A 21310-nucleotide genomic window follows, 5' to 3' on the forward strand; every position below is an offset into this window, starting at 1 on the left:
GTGTATTGGAAACTTTATGGCTCCCTCAGCAAATGGAAAGTGACAGGGTTGACAGGCCATTGAGTGTGGACAGTTGAGCAGAGAGCCAAATGTCACAGCATGCCCTGTCAAAAGCCTTTTCTTTCTCATATAATGAGATTCCTGCTTTGAAATGAGTGCAGTGAGGAATCCATTAAAGCTCTTTCCCTGTTGATTTGTGCTTTCTGTAGCCTTTTTAACTGCTGATGTTCATCATTAGCACATACCAGCACTCTATGCAGAGTTACTTTGAATATTCAGTAATTATACTGTCTTCTCAGTTCAACACCAAAACCTCTTTTAGGGCCACTTTAAGTGTGATGTACCAAATTTCACAGTTTTGACTTGAAATGAGATGTTCTTTAAAATGTCACACATTTTAAATCGGTCTCTGTCAATCTCTCAGTCCTCTGCCCTAACTGCGTGTGTAGGTGCTCAGCAATGCAGCCAGATAGACACATTTTCCAAAAAGATCACCCATAAAGTTTTACTGTAAGCCGGTGGGAAACTGTGAAACAATTTGAAACTTAAGGTGATTAAAAATCAGAAAAGAAAGATAAAAAACCATAGAAAAAGGCTTGGACTTCATTGGGGGAAAAAAGAGCCAAGTAACAAAGAAACTCAACTTATTAAAATATAAACTAGCTTTGTTATTATACTTGCTGATAAATTAAAAAAGATATGAAACCCCAAGACGTTAAGTCTGACACAACAAAACACAGAATTTTACTCAAGGGGCTTTTTTCAAGTGTTTATGGTTATTCTTACAGAATACAAATCTTTGCAATCACTCAAATGAATGACTTCTTTCTTTAGCCTATTCGAGAAATTTATGATCACAATATTGCTCATTTTATTTTATACAGGAAGACTTTATATTGCCTTTTGTTGTGCAAAATATAGAAGCAGTTTGTGTCTTTCCTCTGGCAGAGATGGACTTCATACGGCGTCGGTGTGATGTCTGCATCTCTGCTGCCTTTCTCATCTTGGAAAATGATCAATGCCATCTTTTTTCTCACATCAGGAGGCACATAAAAGTTTCTCTTTCTGTTGAGAATAACAGTCATCCACACTCATACCCCCCTTGTCTACACTTTTGCCAAAGAAGCCCAAAACCTTTACAAGGACATGTGTATATTTCAGCGCTCCATTTTCTTTGAGTGTTTTCTAAGATGTTCCAAGCATTGATGAATAACACTGCAACAGTTTGAAAAAGATATGCACCATCCTTGAATTTTCTTTGCTGAACTTTTCCTTTCTTCCTTCCTAACCTACAAACATATCCTAGTAAGTTCAGCACCTCCCATGAATTCTTTCAAAAGTGGCTGGTCAGAAAGCTGTACCTATTTTGTGGATTTTAAGTACTTATTATTTTACATTTCCACAGGTTTCGAGCAAACACAACTATTGAAGGTTTTTGGTCTCTTCACTGGCAGCCATGGTGGATGGTCTTATTGTGTAACAAAATTGACACCTTTCATTCATCCTGATTTTGTCTCTTTCTTCTTCTATTCCTCTTTGATTAATTTGATGCAGGAGAAGTGATTTTATGGCAATATGTCTTAAGATGCTGTTAAAAATAAACAAGTAGCTAAGTTTGTAGCAGAATAAAAGACTGCTGATAGACATTGTCTTGGCTCAGAACCTAAAAAAGTTCAATACAATTTATTTTGTTCTAGTACTTACGGGACGTTAATAGAAATCTGTCAGGATATATACAAGGGAATATGTGTTTGTTAAAGTATGTTTTTGAGCTTAAGCCAAACTAAATGAAATAATTTAAAGAAAATCGTTTTTGGTGAAATGAGCAGTGCTAATGCATTACTTGGAACCAAAGTAAGGTGAGTGGTGGTGTGCGGTTTGACAAGCAGTTACTATCCTTGAAGAAATTGATTTAAAAGTGAATTATTACAGATTTGCTCTATGGTACTTTCTGCTATTTTAATCATTCAAACCTTTGATTAGAAAGAAAACATTACTTTAGCTTGCTGAGTTCAAGAGGATGCCAGCTGTTTCATGCATGTACTATTAATCCTACATTTTATACAAGGCTGCAAGAAAACATTAGCTGTCTGTTTGCATTATTATTATGTTTTTTTTTTCCTAGCAACTCTGCCATGAGCCAAATGACTTGTAATTTTATGTTGGAGAGAAGCCTTGAATGAATGAATGGTTGTCACAAAACAAAACAGAACAGAACCAGCGATAGTCTCTGTTATTTTTTGAGCTGGAATTTAACAATCAAACGGAAAAGAGTGCCATCTTTCTGTTTCAACTTCATCTGACTTCATGGAAATGCATCCTCTCCCCTCGGAGTATTTCACCTCATCGTCTCTGCAGTTGAAAGACTTGTCTTAATTAGCAGGGATTTCAATTGGGCTTTGCTAAATTACCTCTTTTCTAAACCAGACGTTCCCCCTCCACACATCGCTGTATATGTTGGGATGCAATGACACGGTAGACTTTTAATTAGCATTGCTTACACAGTCAGTGTAAGTCGACATGTGCATTTCCTTGTGTTTATTTTCTTTAATTAAGTTTAAACAGGAGATTCATAAAATGTATTTTTCAAACACAAGGGACTGTCTAAATTCAAAGACTTCCTGGATTTATTTTTTATTTTTTCATAACACTCCAGAAGCAGCAGCTGGATACACTCTATGAGCTCCTTTGATATAGCTGGTTTTATGTCTTGGTAAATCCCTGAAATGCCATTTGATTAAATTATAAAGGGCTGAATAAATAAGATACAGACTGATACGTTTTAAATCCTCTTATGTTGCATATTGCTTGAGTTATTTGCCAGTTGGCTTGTCGAGTACAGTATTACACCACAGAAAGGATTGCATATATCATAAACTGAGTGTTTCAATCCTAAATGCGACATGGTAGAAAAGAGTAATTTCTTTAAAGCTTCTTTGAGGAATTTTCTGTTGGCGTGGCCTCATCTGACACCTACCTACCCGATGGTTGCAGCTTAAAAACTGTTCAGTAGCTTTAACATGACTCTGCACTGATGAGGATTTATTATAATTAAAATATCAACAATTGGATCAACAATTGGATCTAAACTCACAGCTGATTTAATTTTCTTAAACATCTGGCAGCTGAGTCTTAGGCCACTGGAATGCTTAGCCCATATATCTGTTTTTATCCAGCTCATTTAAGCCTTCCAAATAAGTTGACAGTAGCATTAAGGCAATATTTGCTATGGTTAAGAACTAAAATCAAGTCTCTTTTGTAGCCTGTTAATTGTGTGTTATTTTTGTCCCTTTGGATGCACTGTGTCCTCTTTTTGGTGCACCGTAGTTGAGCTGCCACAGTGAGGGAAAATAACGACACGACGTCATTTTTGAATGAATAATACACTTTATAAAAAAATCCCAGTCACCTCAGTTGACAAACCAAAAGTAATATGCAAAAGTAAATAAATACAACTGAAGTACTTGAGCAGGTACACTGATGTCAGCGGGCATCCTCAACAACAGAGCCAAAGAGCACTATTTTGGACCAGTGGATAAAATAAAATCAAAGCAGTACAGAGTTTGTTAAATGGGCGACAACTGACTGCAGGCCAGTCAACATTGTGGAAGACGCTGTGACCAGTTATGTATGACCTCTAGTTTATTGTTTGAGACCCCATTGGCGAAGCAGCGCAGCCGTTTTTAGGTAATAAATGGAAAGTGAAAATCATAAAGTACTTTACACACCTTGTTGTTGGTTCTTTAGTTTCTTTGGAAGAGATTAGCTTAAGCATGTATTTTCAATTTTTTTTCATGAAACCTTATTCCTAACTGTTCTCTGTTTTCAATTATTACTTCAATTCCCAAGTGCTTTTCAACTTCAGGAAGCATTTTTTTTTTTGTTATAATGGGATGAAATAACTCAACTGTCATCTGAGGCCTTAAAATAGATTTAAGACTAGAGCTGTCCCCTAAATCTTCACTCTGCTAAGTATCTTCATTAGTCATATCTGAGCAGAGGACACATGAACCTTAAGGTGGATATTTGCATGCAATGTGCAAACACTCGATGATTAAAATGCATTTGGTAACAAAAAAAAAGTTGCATGTGAGATGCATGAGGTTTTTAGCTTTCATTAGGCCAAGATGTGTGAAAAGAAAAGCTCATTAGGATTCTTTCTGTGCTTGTGGAATTAACAAAACAGCCGAGTAAAGTGGATTTAACCCACATCTGACATAATAGAGGGGGCCTCGTTACAGTACACTCACGTGTGAACAATTTCGGACCCAGACGCACAACTCAGAGACAGGTAACGGTGTAACAAGTCGTTTTAATAAACAACTAAATAAACAATGTACGGTGAAAGGTGCAAAGTCCTCGCTCTCCAGTGAGCGGTGAAGGTGCGTGAAATCCCGGTGACAGTTCTCAATTTCCAAACGTGTGAGGTGAAGGCTTGAACTGAAAAGCAGCAGGCAGGCAGGCAGGAGTGAATTATTAACTGCTGATGAGCAAGGAAACAAACACGAGGAGTTAAGCACAGGAATCTTCTTGAAACAGAGACTACCAAGAAAACCCTAGACTTAAATGATAAAGAACAAATGAAACTTGAGGCTTTTTACAAAAAAAACAACATAACGAGTAGTGTAACATATTACTGTTGGCAGGGAGTAATAAGTAAAGTAATAATACTACTTTTAAAAGAGTAATGAGTAGTATTTTCCATATTTTCCAATAACGAGCCCAACACTGCGCAGCACATGTCACTTGACCAGTCCTATCAGTCAGAACAGTAAGGACTGGCATAATAAGCCAGTCCAGTAATCACATCTGGACTGGAGGACAAAGAAGGACAGTACACAGACACTCAACCTCACAAACTATCAGAGAATAATATTCCAGACTCTCACTTAATGCTGCCCCACTGCTCCATAAGCACTTTACTCACCATGCATTCGAGTGAAAAGTATAACCATTACTCACCTGATGCGCAAATCAACAAAAGAGCCCTCTCCCCTCTTCAACCTCCAGTAATAATGAAGTCAACGCAGCCTGAGCTCGTGCTTTATTTCACCGCTGAGCTTTCTCTTCAAAGACATCTTCTCCAAACCTGAAAACAAAAGAGCAATGACACTATGTAAATATAAATAAGAGTGTGCATGCCATGTTTGCTCTGGGGGTAAAATACTTAGTTGAAAGGATGATAAAATAATGAGTAATGAAGTATTGGGTCAGAATGCATAATAGTGCTGCTTTTATGGGAATACACATCTGAGAAAGACTGCAGTAGGCGGGGAGGTAAAAGACATTTTTACTCCTGCTGTTCTGTTGGGTTCCTCTCATCACAAATCACTGTGCCACATGTCTGCAGACAAAAGGAGTCAAGCTTGGGAGGAGTGCTGCGATGTTTCGGGGGGGATACAGTAACAATTTGACAGCCTACTGTGCCCAGTAGGAGGGGTGGAGGGTACTGATGATGTCGATGAAAGTGTGTGTGTGTGTGTGTGTGTGTGTGTTTGTGTGTGTGTGTGCATGCTATTTATTAGTTTCAAAAGTGCCCGTGTGTACATGTGTGTTTGCTGTATCATTGGAGCTCCTCCAGTCCCTCCAGCAGAGTGTGACAGCTGCAGCTGTGAGGGGGAGCTCAGCTCGCTCATCCTGCATCAGCAACAGAGAGCGAGGGACCCAGAGCTGGAGGGTGTGTGCACTTATGCATGTGCTCTTGTGTACCTTTTAAACAGGGGACTTTGGTGTTGTTACATATTCACCAAGCAGGAACTACAAAACCAACAGGGGTCACCTCTTTTAATGCTTAAAAAATCATCAACAACATCAAGCAAAATTTCCTCAGGTGAATTTCTATATCTGGCAAAAGTGGACCGGCAGGCATTTGTCCCACCTTAGATAGGTAGACTTCCCCCAAGCCTATAAGTTTCCTCTTGGCAACTTTAAAAGACAAAATAGAGAACATATCTGGAGTGCGTGAGTGTGTGTGTGTGTGTGTGTGTGTGTGCATGTGTGTTGCCTTGTAACTGGTGGCTGTAGAGGGGCTGTGGGACAGATCAGCAAAGGGGCAATGTTCCAGCCTTTATTAACCCCCATCAGGCACGATGCCAAGAGCATGCTACTCAAATGAGAACACACACACACACACACACACATTAATCCACACTCATTCTCACGAGCAGAAATGCTTGAATACCCTTGCTTGCTAAGCCACATATTTGCATGCTATTCACCAGCAGGCCTCCTGTGCACGGATTCTCTGAATCATTGTTGTCATCTTGGCATGGATTTGCTTAAGTTAAATCCGTGTTCGGCACTTTCTGTGAAGCCCAGTCGTTGAGTTCTGGGCGTCTGTACCAGCGCTCGCGAGTTCTGTTGGACAGTGCATAATGGCTTTATCACTTCTGTTAAGTGTTGTAATTGTGGGTGTAAAAGCATTACAAATCGTTGTTGGCTTGAGTTTGGTGACAGAAGGATGTGTTCGCAATTACAGTACGGAATTAGTTCCATTTCAGTACAATCGCTCCATCTGTCACAGCTGATGTATATTTTAAAATAAATGTCTAATCTCTCAGGGGGACATGCCCCTGAGAAAACTTTATGACCCTTTGTGGGAAAATTAACTTCCTTCCTTTCTACACTTTTTTTTATTATTATTATTTTTTTTTTTTATGAATTGTGATCCTAGTTCTGAAGAAGATGAGTGCTTTTATAAATGGAAAATTTTGGCTATGGCTCAGTTGGTAGAGACTGTCGCCTCTGGGTTGGCGGTCGGCTCCTGCAGCAACATGTCCAGCGTGTCCTTGGGCAAGACACTAAAACCCAGATTGGTCCTGCCGCTTCGTCAGTGGCGTATCTGTGTATTAATTAATTACTTCTGATAGCCACATTACATAGCTGCCTCCGCCATGCGTTAAGGGGTGGTGGTGAGCTGCAGCGTAAAAGCACTTTAAGTAGTCAGAAGACTCGAAAAGCACTTTACAAGCTTAAGTCAATTTACCATTTTTCTAGCCTTTAATGAAAATGAATGTGGATTTTTGTCCCCTTGTGAGCCTTAGATGAAACAGAAGTCATCTCGAAATGGAACGTTTTCCTCACTCAATTGAGTTCATCTAGAAAATTCTTGGTTAAATTAAAAAGTTGACCTGACGATGGCACTAACTATGGGAATCACCAGATTAATTACAATTCATTCGTGAGGGGAGGGCTGCGGGATGCTTGCACCAAATTTCCCGACAATCCATTAGGAGGCATTTTATTTGAAGTCACAAAAGGCATTATGATTCTATTGGGAGCACTCAGTGTCATCACAAGATAGCATGGCATTATATTCAAAAGTGGTTGAGATTTTTCACTCTGGTGTCAGAGGAACTTAAGAGTTTCACTTTACTATCCCCGCAGTCGTGCTGCTAGTGAGGTTAAAACCACAAGTAAACAAAAGTTTAATAATTCGAATAAATAACCTCCAAGTCTGTACACATGCTACATGTGTCTATATGTGCATACATTGTTCTGTAACTATCCTTTGGCCCATGTGCTCCTCATTTTTAATTGTGGGTACTGTGGGAAACTGCTGTAGATGCAAGTATCTGTTGTTGGAAAATATTTTCTCTTTATTTCCCACTGACTTCTTCTTGAACCATTTGTGCATTATTTGTTCTCCGGTCAGAGTGTGTATGTGTGGGTTGAAGGACATCAGGCAGATGGCCTTTCTTCCCGATGGTCTTGGGGAGCGAGGAGGCTATGTAGGTGTGAGCAGGAATGTGAAAGGACAGAAAAGTCTTTGACCGCAAGAGCAAACGCTTATTAGGTCACCCATCTATCCCCGTGCCTGCTTCTTTTTCCCATCCAAGCCCTTTCTTATTTACCTCCGTCTCTCCCTCTTTCTCTTATTCCTCTCTGCCTGCCTAACTTATCGCTGCCAAGCCAATCAACAGACAAGGTAAATAATGTCAACACTCAGTTACTTTATGTGACAGCTTTAACAACCTGAGTCTGGGACTGGAATCTTAAAAGACACGGCAAGTCTGTACTATTAAGGTAGGCACTGGGCTGCTGAAACTTGAATCTGCTGCATTCCTGTAATGAGAGCAAATCTGAACCATCTTATTGCTTCTCAAGGATATCTTAGCTCCCGTCTTGATTCTTTCAGATTAATATCAACATGTAGACATGGTGTAGCTGCAGAATGCTTTTGATCCTCTGAGGCTTTATCTGCACGGTTCAACTCTCTTTTCTTCTCTTGTTCAGAAATGCAGTAGCGTGTGCGCTTTTATCATGTGCTCTGATTTGAAATTCATCTGGAAAATGTTTTTTTGTTTTGTTGTTGTTGTTGTTGCTCTGGCTCGAGTTGTCAAATACAAGAAAGGGAGATTGCGTATTTTTTTTATGTAACTGTGCAATTTCAAAAAGTGTGAAGCGGTGATTTTTGTGAGAAACAGTCACATGGAGGTGAGAGAGAAGTGGATTGTCTGTGTCACTTTGCAGAACGTCAGTGAAATCTCTGCTGGTTTTTAGTATCTTTGGAAAACACGCCGTGCACACGCTTGACTGAGCAACGCCACATCTGATCAAGGCTGTAAATAATTCATGTTTAAAGCTTGACTCATTTTTTTTTTGAAGCTTAAAGTGGGAGACAGACTAACCTAATGACTTGCACTGTGGGCTCATACATGCCTGCATCATGCAGATGTGTGCCCACGAGACAGAGATTATCTGGAAGTTTGCATAACATGATTGCATCCCCACCGGTGTGTGTCTAGCAGCAAAAACAAGATATGATGTTAAATATTTAAAGACTTCTCTAAATACATATACCAGGTGCAGTGATGTATGAGTTTGTGTGATTCTGCGAAACCCTACCAGCAGCTATCAGAGAGAGATTTGAAGAGTTAGACGAGAGATTTCAGGTCACCGTTAGGGCTGTCTGTCACTCAATTCCCTCCTCACAAACAAACCTCTCTCAGAGCATTCTTTCACCTGCGGGGTAGTCCCTTGGTGAAAGCAGTGGTGTGGATGATGTTTGTCACTTTTCAACTCAATTTCACATCTTGAAAAGAGCATTATTTTTCCAAAGCAAACAAACAGTGTGCCTGCTACAGTATACTGCTCTTAAAATCCTTTGTGTCATGTGGATCCTCCCCAACCTCGTTTGCATGCGATTCCACGTTTAATTCACACACACAGCAGAGAAAATAATCACATCTCTTCACAGAATGTAAAATGAGGTGATTATTTATAGAGGTATTCTGCTTAGCTGAGGTTTTGGAAGCTACAACAGTATGCAGGGCCACACGTGACCCTTAGTTGTCAGCTAAGGGGAAGAGACAGTGAGAGCAGAGAGAGTGGGAGAGCTGTGCAGGGTAGTGCTGATTCATACAACACTCACCTCCACTAACGGGAGCTGTCTGAGGAAGAACAGGAAGGGAAGGAAGAGGAGAGATAACGGGAGACAGGAGGCCTGACAAGATGGTGATGATTCATGTGAAATAGAAAAAGGAAAAAAAAAACTTATCCGGCCAATCTGAGGCGAGATGGTCTGTAGAACAAAATAGAGAGGAGGGTAGATGAATAAATATGTGCAGAGGAAGAGATGGAGAAGGAGTAAGCAAGTCTGTTCTCTCCCTCTCTGTGGGAAGAGGAATGTTCGTTCAAATGTTGACATAGCAACAAAAGTTCTTTCTTCACCGTTCACTTCAGGCTTAATTTGTTTAAGACAAACCACCTGAGAGAGAGAGAGAGAGAGAGAGAGAGAGAGAGAGAGAGAGAGAGAGAGAGAGAGATGCTTAAGCAAGATGCTTTAGATAGGTGGTGAGTCAGATTAACTTCCTTTTGGCAACAAACTAGAAGGTATTTTTCAAGGTGATGCTCTATTATGAGCCTCCTCCCAGCAGTAGAGATGTCAGTGTTCTGTGAAGGTGCATATGCAACGAATTGCAAAGATTGCTAAAAAGTCATTTTTTACAAATGTGATGTACAAAATTATATTCTTTACTAAAGTTTAAAAAGAAATGTTAAGACAATCATCTCATTCAGCTTCTGTAGAACTCGCTCTTCTATGTCCAAAAAAGGTCTCATTTAAAGAAAAACTAAAGTGCAACATGGGAACTTAATTGGACGTCACTTGCTTCAATAGCCTTCCTTTAGACACAAGGGAAGCTCCTGGTTGTAGTGTGTGTGTGTGTGTGTGTGTGTGTGTGTGTGTTTGTGAGGGAGCGTTGGAGGCACAGCAGCAGCTAAAGTAATGGTTGTAAAATGAACAGAGAGACCAGAAATCTCTGCCAGCCGATTGACCAAACAAGAGATTCATCCTGACCTGTGAACTCAGGAAAGTTATTTTTCTGTCCCTGAATATCCCCTATAATAGTTTGCGTGTGTGTGTGTGTGTTTGTGAGGGAGATAGTTGTTGTGTGCTTGTGGCTGCATTCTTGATGTTTTCCCCCCACGGCTCCATCAAGGGGATTGCACCTCTTCAAGTCTCGCCTTAGATGCCCCCTCACTCTAAAAGTCTTTAGAAAAGAGGCTTTTTGTCTGTGTTTGTTTCCTGGAGTTTAATGGAACGGAATAATAGGATAAAACTCATGCTGTCTTTTGATTCAGGTTTCCTATCTCACACACAGGACAAAGTTATTCAATTTGACTGTGATTTGTTGGCTATATTTTTTAGGTGTGTGGTTCTAACCACTGCTACAATGTGCTCTTGAATTGTGCCTTCCTTAACAAACTGTGTTTGATACTGTGCATAGAAAAATATCTGTTGGCTGACATTTCTTTGTTTATCTAAACTGACTGTCTGCATAAACCTACCTTTTGCCCTTCCTGAAAGTGATATTTTATAGGTCAAAATAAGTTGGCTGATACTCACCTCTTTTTATGTCTCTTCTTTTGTGTGTCTGTAGCTGCGGGGCGGCCCTCGTGGCCGGGATGCCACTGTGTGCCGTGCCAGTCCACAGTGGACGGTGAGGGCCAGGAGGAGGGGACAGAGTGCAGGAGACTGAGAGGGGGCCCACACCAGACAGGAGAAATGAACCTCTGCTGGAATGAGATCAAACGAAAGTCACACAACATCCGGTAAAGGATCTATTCATTACCGGGATTACTATGTTTGATGAGGTGGAGGATCGTGAGCCAAGATCTGTAATGTTTGGCTGCATTTGGATCCTCAGTTTTAATATAACAAAAGATGTAAACTGCTGATTACATTTCTTCCAACTCGTTGGCTGCCTCATATAAAAAAAATAATAATTTCTTTGACACTTTATTAAGGTACTTATTTCGATCAAAGAGAAGTTCTCGTCCTTTCATCTTTATTCTGTTTGTTACCTGCGAGCCATCAGTTTCTTTTCCTGCTTTACTGAGATTTAGTGAGTTTACTTAACAGTTGATGAACATTTCTCAGGATACAACTCCACATATTTCATTTTATACAACCTTGCCAACTCAGCCACATTTAAAATCCCTCCTCATAACCTTGTTAATTAGCTACAGTTTGTTCACACATTGATTGTGTATCATTTCAGGTGAAGTCATGGTGCTCAGGCTGCTCCAGCAACCCTTATAATCAGGCACAATTAAAACCATCAGCTTATAAAAACCATTCAAACTACCAATATGTTCCACATTTTTTATAGGATAGCTATAGTTCACTGATATGTGTGAAGGTTTTTGTCTGTCTAATAGTAATCTGTAACTTGTTTATCGTACTTACTGCAGAGAGATGCAACTGGCAGCAGGCTTGGAGTTTTCCATTGAGGTGTTTCTGTAAATAAATGTCTTCTGGTATTCTCATCAGACAGAGCAGCATTACTACTAAACTTAGCTTCTGAACGTTTCAACTAGCATTAGATTTTAATTTTAATTTAAACGTCTGCGAGAGAGAGAGAGAGAGAGAGAGAACTCAAAAGAATGAGCGATAATGAGTAAGCGTGCAATTACGCACAGAAGTGGGCCGTCAAGAATCAAAAACTTCATGCTTCATTTGATCGTCTGTGCTGTTGTTCTCAGTTTGCCAGAGATGTCTGTGCACTGTGTGGACTGCAGTATTTGTCCACAGATTGATGCTGTCATGTAAACAGCTCCAACATGTGTTGAGTGCTCTTCGAGGTGCATGCATGTGTGTCACCTAACCTAAATGTGTGCATACTGCTCTCTCAATTATTTACTTTGAGTTTGTCATACAGTTCACATCTGTGTGAACCTTTGCTGTTCACTTTGTAGTGTCGATTTGGATTCAAAACGTTTAATTATGAGCTGCTTTAAACACTTTAGGCTTTAATAATCCTGAACATTAAAAGTAATGAATTATATGTGAATCAGTGCAGAAAGTATGATATCATTATAAAGAAAGACTTCTCTCAGCAATGACTGACTTCCAGCTCCCTCTATTTTCTCATGAAATATTATCCACAAACTTCACTGTTTATTACTGTGGCAGTCGTCTTTTTGTGATTGTATCTGATGGCAAATATTATTTATTGTGTTAGTTTCAGTCCAGCCGACCACACGGGAATGCAGCCCTAATGCTGTCTGACATCTATATCGTCTTTATATACTGTCTCTTTGTTCTCCATATTCCCCAAATGATTCTTCTCGTTAACATTCACTTTGTGTTCAGGCTATTAAAATAGTATTGTCTAATAATGTGCTGTCACACAATAATGTATATTTCAGCACTGCTTCCAGTCAGCGTATTAATTATTTATATCATGTAGGTTAATGCTGCCATTGCACAAGTTACACTCGAGAGGTTTTCTAGTGCAAAACAATTAGAGGCCGTTGATGTTGTTCTTTGATGCTTAATTGGAAACCGTCCAGGCTTGCAGCATCATTTCTGTTTTTGTATTTGAACTGGCATCCTGTTAGGACAATTGGCCCCTTAATTGCTTACTTGACCCTGATTTATCGAGGAAAAAAAAGGGAAGGGGAAGTTAAGGAAGGATAGTTGTGAAATTGGTTAAGACAGTTTCCCCTGCAGTCTTTTGTAATGAGATGACTATGGATAGCCCGCAGTGGCTGTTTATACCCGAGCTGCACTCTGACTTCATCAGGCTTCAAGAGGAAGAGAGGAATACAGGGATGAGTTGGTGAAGGGATACAGAGAAGGAGAGAAAGAACAGACAGCTGGCATTAAATCATCACAGAAGTGCAGGGTAAGTGGGAGGGGCAGGGAGAGACTAGCAGAAGAATGAATGAATGAGGGTGAGCTATAACCTTGAGTGCTGTCCAGAGGAAACGTCTGACTGGGTTCAAAGCCAGCAGCTGGACAAGTGCAGACGACTGGCTTTTTTAATGGCCTGTCTGGCATTGATTGACAGGTAGTGGAAGATCTGTTGAAATAAAAGTCATGGCTGCTTGCTGTTACATTACACCTTATGAGATATTGTACCTCCACTGACATTAAATGAAAAATACTCTTTTGTAATTTGGTACTTATTTCTCAACAAAGGTCTTCAGACATGGTTGTTCATTTCTTCAACAAGCTTGAATTATTATTTTACTTCTCCTGCCCACTACGCTCTGCCATTGAAAGGCATCTGATCCAACCTTCATAACAGAGCGTTTAAGTCTCTGACTAGACTTCTTTCCTCTGTCGTCCCCCGGTGGTGGAATTCATTACCAAACTCTATTCGATCTACAAAAGTCCCTTTGCACCTTTAAGAAAAAGCTTAAGACCCAGATCTTTCATGAACACCTACGCGCTTAATGATATCGATGATGTCAATGATGATTTTGATGATGATGATGGTGATGATGTTTTGTTTTGTTTTATAATGAAGATGATGATATTTAGCATCGGTTTGATACTGATTAGAACTCTCTATAACAGATGTCCATGTGATGCCTTGCCTCTGTGCCTTGCCTTTCCGTACTTACATCTGATCAGACTTTGGATAAAAGCATTTGCTAAGTGAATTGTATAATTGTAAATGTAATTTTTGATTTACTTCGGCACAGTGATGCTTTAAGCTAAAGACTAATATCAGTACCCTTAAATGCTCAAAACTGAAACACTAACATGCTAATGTAAGGTAGCTATATTGTTTGGCATGTTTTTAATTGGATGCTTATTCAGTCTGCGAGCCACAATTTTTCAATATAAAGATTGTATCCCGATACTGTCTAGAGAGAAAAACTAAACATGGACAACACATTTTTCTTTAAATCAGATCCAATCCAAACATTGATTTTGCTGATGTGTCTCTGTCTCAGTACTAAGGCAGCTTACATCAGATTCCAACATGTTTTTTTTGCGTCACTCACACTGCAACACACAAATTGTGGCCTCAAATCCAGAGTGACGCAAGTGAATATGCACTGCTGCATCACAAAGACCTTCTCTATCGCTGACTTTTTCTGGTGCAATGGAGGCGTTCACATCACCACATGACAGCTGATTGTTTGAAAGGCGAAATGCATGCCGGGATTTGTATTGTCTGCAGTGTCATTGGCTTACATATATTACAAAAAGGACTCAAACGCCACAGCAACCAATGCATATCCCGTGTTGAAATCCAGACACTTCATTCAAATATTATGTCTTAAGAAAATCAGTGTGGACAATTTGTCATGGCAACCTGAATTAAGAAATGTATTTGATTTATATAGTCATATTTGAGCATGACCCCATGATAAGAATTTTTAATTTTATTCAATTTGATATGATGGTGATTCTGAAGAGAAGCCATGCATTTGACCAAAGTTAGAAGGGTCATCCTTCCTGTAGGAGAACATCAATCTTAGCATATGTAATATCTGTCCTCTAGTAATTGAGATGTTTTAGTCTGTTCTACAGTACGAAATGAACAATCATTGCCACATGTCGAGTCACACCACTACATGATGCAAAAATCTAAAGATTTATAATTGTCTATAGCCCTCTATAGCTTTCATTACTGTAAACACCAAGAGAATGTAACAAATTAAGAGGTAAGTCGTTCACAGAATTTGGTCTCTAACAGATGGCGGTGACACAGAGACTTTTTCAGTGTGACACAGTGTTGCTCAGCTAATTGGACTGAGCTCTGATAACAGGATGTTAGAGGTTTGATTACTTTTTTTGGCATGTTGTATGGAAAGTAGGCAAAATCCCTACACACTCACCAGCTGTGTAGCACGTGTAATTGACTACTAAACAGCGATTTGCTGCCATTGGCAAACAATGTCGACATGCTGTTCTTATGTCAAGTGGAGTTTTCGTATCTAATACAGGATTGAGATAATAGCCTCTAAACAAATGGACCACAGCATTGTACAGCTCTGTCTATCATAATCTCTGCTGAATGATTCTAAATATATATGAAAGAGACATTTAGTACCACAAGCACATTGCTAGGGGCATTTATTCATCTGTAACTATTGTACAGTACAAGAAAAATACTGTTTGAGAGTGTGGGAGGATTCAGTCTATTTATGTAATCGTTGTGTTTGCGACAGGCATTTTTTTTCTTTCAGGGTTTTTTGATTAACTGAACAGTTATCTGCTACAGTATTTCTCTATTTGAATTACTTATTTGCTTTGGAAAGCGAACAAGCTTCAAGCTGTGTAGTTTAATATTTACAGTAAATGTAAGTGACCTTAAGACTCTCATCGAACGCTTGGCAATGAAACAAATATTCACACATTTACTTGACTCGTACTTTATATACTAAGTTGATCTTACAGTGGCAACCTTGTTCTACGGGAACATTGAGTCAATTACAATAGCAATAAAGAAAATACATCAAAAGTGATAAAAGCAGAGAAAAGGAAGTAATCAGCTAAATTAAAGGAGACTAACGTTTTTAAAAAATGGTAGATTTTTTAATATGTAACTTGAAATCATAAGATCAAAACAGATCTTAAAACCAGCGAGGACAATTTTCGTCCATTTTTTTTATACAACCAGGAAAACTGCTATTTTAAACATTTGCAATATAGATCAAGAGTTGTAAAATCAAATATGTAAAATATCCAAAAAGTATACATTTGTTTTTATTTTAAGGACCTACTGTTTGTTCACAAAATTAAGGTACATTATCACTATTTATAAGATGGCATCTTGTGTGGATTTGATTCAATATCTAGTTAATATATTGGGTCAGATGGAGCCTTTCTAAGTGTACGGATGTGAGAGAGTAAAATCTTTTTTTTTGTTTTGTTTTGTTCTTTATCAAGAACTTCATTGATATATGTACTTGAGACCTAACTGTATCAAATAGGATAAAATTATGGGTACCATATTGATGGACTCAGAGAAATAGGTTGTAGTGTGTGTGTGTGTGTGTAGGTGTGTGTGTAGGTGTGTGTGTGTGTGTGTGTGTGTGTGTGTGTGTGTGTGTGTGTGTGTGTGTGTGTGTGTGTGTGTGTGTGTGTGTTACTGATCTCCCGCGTAGCCTGTGTGAGTAATGGGATGAAGACGTGTCTTTCCAAGACACCATCCTATTCTTGCATACTTTGGCACTCCAAGATATGACAGCTTGTTGTTAAACCATCACAAACATTTTCAAGTGTACGACTACTAAAGAATGCTTAGACTTTTAAATGAATGTCTCCTTAAGATACTATACACGTCACATAAAACTTAAGAGTCATTACACTGTCAGTCATAGTGGAAACAATATCAGGCATTGTTGAGATCCAGGCAGTGCCACATTGTAAGGTGCCCACTGCTCTGACTGCAGGGAATGCCCACGAGGGTTGGTGTTGGTGTATCGGTGGCATGCTATGAATTTATTTGCCGCATGGCTCAGATATCTGCAGAGAGCCAGCCGCCCACGCTGAGCGTCTGTCTAAGGGGCAGGGGAAGACCTCTGAGTGTGTCATTAGCACAATGCTCCTATCTGTTTTCACTAGCAGAGCTATCTGTTCATGCCCCTCTCATTTACTGGCTCTTTTATTCACTTTCCCAGTCAGTCACTACCTTTTTTTAAATTCTTACATAATTTCCTCTCCTTGTCTGCTTTTGCTTTTTTTCCCCTCCCCTTATTTTTTCTTGATGTCCTCTATCATTGCTCGTAAGGATGTAACTGCATATAAGTTCTTTAGACAGCTATAACATAGTACAACAAACAATCCAATAACAGTTACTTTCTTCTTACATCATATTTAGGATTGCAGGCTCAAAATGTCTATAAATGTCAAAAATCCAGAAAGTCCAGAGGGTCATCGGGTCACATTTCAATGAGGTGTTTGATACCTAGCGAAGGTTCAACAAATCACATTAGCCTTTAGCCAGTTGGACGATTACTAGCTTTCACTTTTGAAAGTAATGTTTGATGAGATAAGAAACGTGTTTAAAAACTTAACTGTGTTAATACAACACATTAAACCATAATGGCTAAATACATTAAGCCATAATAGGTGTTGCTGCCTTGTGATGATCCATTAACGGCAATCAGTCAACAACTAATGTTAACATTTCACCACTTCCTAGCTAGTACTTTTCGCAAGAACTTTATGCCTTTCTTATTCTGAAGAACAACACTGTCAAATGTTACCAAATGGTAGATTATATCATCTACCATATAGATATGGTAGATGATATAGATTTGGGCTTTTTTTGCCTTTATTGGAGAGAAAGTGGCTGGAGTCGGAAATTGGGGAGAAAGAGAGGGGATGACAAGCTTCGATATATGGTGGCGCGTGTGCTGCCACTGCACTACCAGTGCCTCATCATATGAGGTATTTTCACTGATGAAAAGCAGTGAATGGTAACATAAGCAAAAAAACACGTTTTGCACATTTTTAAACGATTTGTAAACCTGGGCCACAGCAGTATAACTTTATGACATTTGAACTTTCCACCTAGAAAGTAATGTCAGAGGAATATGGCCACCATGTGAATATGGTGACTAGCCTGTGGTTGTTCAGTGCTCCACTTTCGCCACCTTGCTCACAGGCATTCAATAGTACAATAGCAGACCTTAAAAAGCTTCAATTCCTTGTTAATGATTTTTATATTTTTCCAGGTAACTGCATAATGTTGTTTTGACAGAGGAGATGTTGCTGTGGTGCTCCGTTTGAGACGGAGGACCACAGCATCCGTTTGAGACGGAGCTCCGTTTCAGCCGCTTGTCATTTATCCACTTGTGTGGAATAGATTATTTTCCCACCACGATCTGAAGACAATTTTCACATTCAGTGTTTTACTTCAAGGAGGTAAAGTAAGACTTTCCTAGGCTGCAATGTATATATTTGCATAATCTTACGCTGATGGAGGTTGATTGAGCTGCTAGGACAATATTACCTGAAGTTCCATTTGTTAGGAAAACTATTTAAATCATTTGATTTTGCTGTACAGTCACTAATTCAGACCTCAAGCAAATTTCATTTTCTTTTCCTTGAGAGACTCCTATTGACGTCACGCTGAGTAAAGGCTGTTTACCAAGGAGTAAAGACTTGATAAAGAAGGAGCTTTAAGACATGTGGGACAGATGCCATATCTAGTGGCAAGGCTGACAAAAACAAACTTTGATTCACTGTAAAGATAAAACGAACCAAGGGGAATTTAGCAGTGCCATGAATAATTTGTTGAACTACCACTACTTTGTATGTATGTGACTGCGCGAGTAGACCTTGAAATTAAACAAGAACGAAGCAATGTGGAGAAGTTCATACACATTATCTGATGCAGAACAAATCAGAGGTTTGGATTGTCACAGTGTCTGGCTGACTTGCAGGAGAAGTTGATCAGGTTTTGTACACTTATTGTTCCAAGCATGCTGTATGGTTTATATCGAGGATATGATGCCAATGCAGCTAAAATAGAATATTCAACTTGTACATCAGCTCTGTTTGTGATCAGTATGCAAACCAGGACCTGTGCAGAGGTCGAGGGAGGTCATGTATATCAAAATGCCGGATCAATATGGTTTTGATGATATTAAGGTGGAGTGTATTTAGATGCGTGAGGGATTTCAACATTTTTCTCTGAGTTCTAACTGTAATATCTGTAAGAGTAACATCAAAGACATCAGCAACAAAATAAATAATAATATATATAATTGTAGGCTCTCAGTCATCCAGGTCATAGTAAATCAAAGTTTGTTCCAAAGGCGCCTGGACTTAGTTGAAGATCTTGGAAATACTTGAATACGTAATCTTTGTTAGCTTCACCTAAGTCCAATGCTTCAGAAATACAAAATAAAAAGATTGTGCACAAATCCCAGCTCTTAAGTCAAGTTTGAACAGGAGCATGTCCAGAGGGTTGCCTCTCCAAAATCCTTAACAATTATTGGCTATTTGCCTTGCCAGAGGTGGGACTTGTGTTGAAATTCACTATTCAAGCTGTTTTTAGTTGCACCAGGCAGCTCATTGATATCAGAGTGCAGATGTTTGTTTTAAATGTGACTTTGAATTTGTGAAGAGGTTTTTTTTTTTTTTTTTTTTTTTTGCCATTATCCATTGTTACGTAAAAGTTGGGTAAATAAATGTTTTAATTGATGTCTGTGCACACAAACTTGTGCGCATAAAGTACAACTAATTTCTGAGTCTAACACTTGATTCCCCATCTCTGGCAGACTACTTTAAAATGAGCTATTACAAAAAGGCATTTAGAAAACAGTCGAATAGAAATAGGGCAAACAAGGCCTCATTTTTCTCAGATGGAAAGACATCTTTAGACATTGTTGTTTGTCCCTCCCCTGCACAATCATCCATGAAGGGTTTTCTTAAAGTGTTTAAGACCACTGAAAATACATGTCACTTAATGGAGCAACACCATATTTAGGCACAAAACAAAAGTAATAATAAAGATTATTGATTAGTGTTTTTTAAGATTTTTTAAGAGCGAAGATGCAGACAGGATATATTGGGAGAGAGGAGAATAAAACATCAACAAAGGTCGCTGACTTGAGGAAGGTTGTCCACAGAGATCCTCAAATGGCTACCTAAGCAGTTCAAATAACTTTCATTAATATTTAATATTGTAGATTAAAAATGGTTATGGTAAAAAAACCAAAAAAAAAAAACCAATGTTGACTCAGGAGTGAATGGCAATAAAGTGTCCCAACAGTCAATCCAAAAAAGCTTTATATTTCTCAAATTTTCTTGCTCTTTGACAACATTACAGTGCTTCTATTACGCTTTAAACTGACAAGAAATATTAAGATAATGTTTCAACAATACTGATGATTACTTTACGGAAAGGTCTACTTATTATCACAACTGCATGTAATGTGTTTTCTGTGCAACATACCGTAAATTCCGTACTATTGAGCGCACCTGGATATAAGCCGCACCGGCTAAAAATAAGTAAATAAATGTATTTGTACATATATAAGCCGCACTTGATTATAAGCCGCAGGTGTCCACGCTATAACAAGAGCTATTTACACAGACGTAGGCTACCGGTAACATCCGCAAATACTGTAGCGTCAGAGAGCAACACATAACTTGCCGCAACAATCCAACTCTCTCCCCCAGCGTTCTCTCATACAGCCACTCAACACGTTCTCGCTGGTGCATTCACTGACTCTCCACATAATCGGAATTATGAACACATTATCAACTACTGACTTTACAACATGAACCGTTACAATACGAAGCCTAGCCGACGGTGTCTGTAACACGGCTGATGAAAAAGATGACCGTAATATATTTCACAAGAAAAAGTCCATCCATTCACTGCCTCAGAATGACTTCATTACTCACTTCCTCAGTCTCTGTTGTCGCTATCAGTGTCATCTTAACGTGCAGCAGCTCTGTTAGCTTCTTTGACAGCCAGGTCGATCGCCTTTAACTTGAAAGCTACATCATATGTATTTCTCCGTGTGTTTTCCATCATGAGGGTGCGTGCATGAAGCGCAAAATGACTGATATTAAGATCCGACGTGACGAAGTCAAATGTTTTTGCGGCAGAAGCTCATTGTCCCCCATAAAAAATCCATGCATTAGCCGCACCGGAGTAGAAGCCGCAGTGCTCGAAGTGTGAGAAAAAAGTAGCGGCTTATAGTCCGGAATTTACGGTATTTATATTTCATATTACCACCATGTGGGAAGAACTTCGCCACTACCATTATTCTTCATGTGCTCTCAAATACAACAAGTGATAAAAACACAAAAAGTGATAAAAATGCAGATCAATATCCCTACAAACACACACACACACACACACACACACACACACACACACACACACACACACACATTTAGTCAAACATGCAATAAAAGGCATGCTGATTCGGATGGAAGGCACTTACACTCAACACAAATAAACCTGAGCTATGCCATCAATGGTTTATCGTCTACACAGACAAAAACACTCTATTTTATGAAATGCCATCCAGTTCAGGTAGAGGAGGAGGCTGGTCTATATTAACATTTTAGCGTGGGTCTTTTGTGTCTCTT

The 21310-nt window shown here is 39.2% G+C and overlaps 1 protein-coding gene across 2 annotated transcripts in view; it reads left to right on the forward strand.

Moving 5' to 3' along the window:
- The window catches only part of drp2 (dystrophin related protein 2), a 95021-nt gene that overhangs the window by 20112 nt on the left and 53599 nt on the right, over positions 1–21310 (forward strand). For both annotated transcript variants that reach the window (XM_079351559.1, XM_079351560.1), the window contains exon 2: positions 10884–11055. In XM_079351559.1, the coding sequence (XP_079207685.1) occupies positions 11009–11055 (47 nt within the window). In that variant the 5' untranslated portion in view covers positions 10884–11008. The remainder of the gene's footprint in view (positions 1–10883; positions 11056–21310) is intronic.

Source organism: Symphodus melops (genome assembly GCF_947650265.1).
Source record: "Symphodus melops genome assembly, chromosome: 9".
Taxonomy (NCBI): Eukaryota; Metazoa; Chordata; class Actinopteri; order Labriformes; family Labridae; genus Symphodus; species Symphodus melops.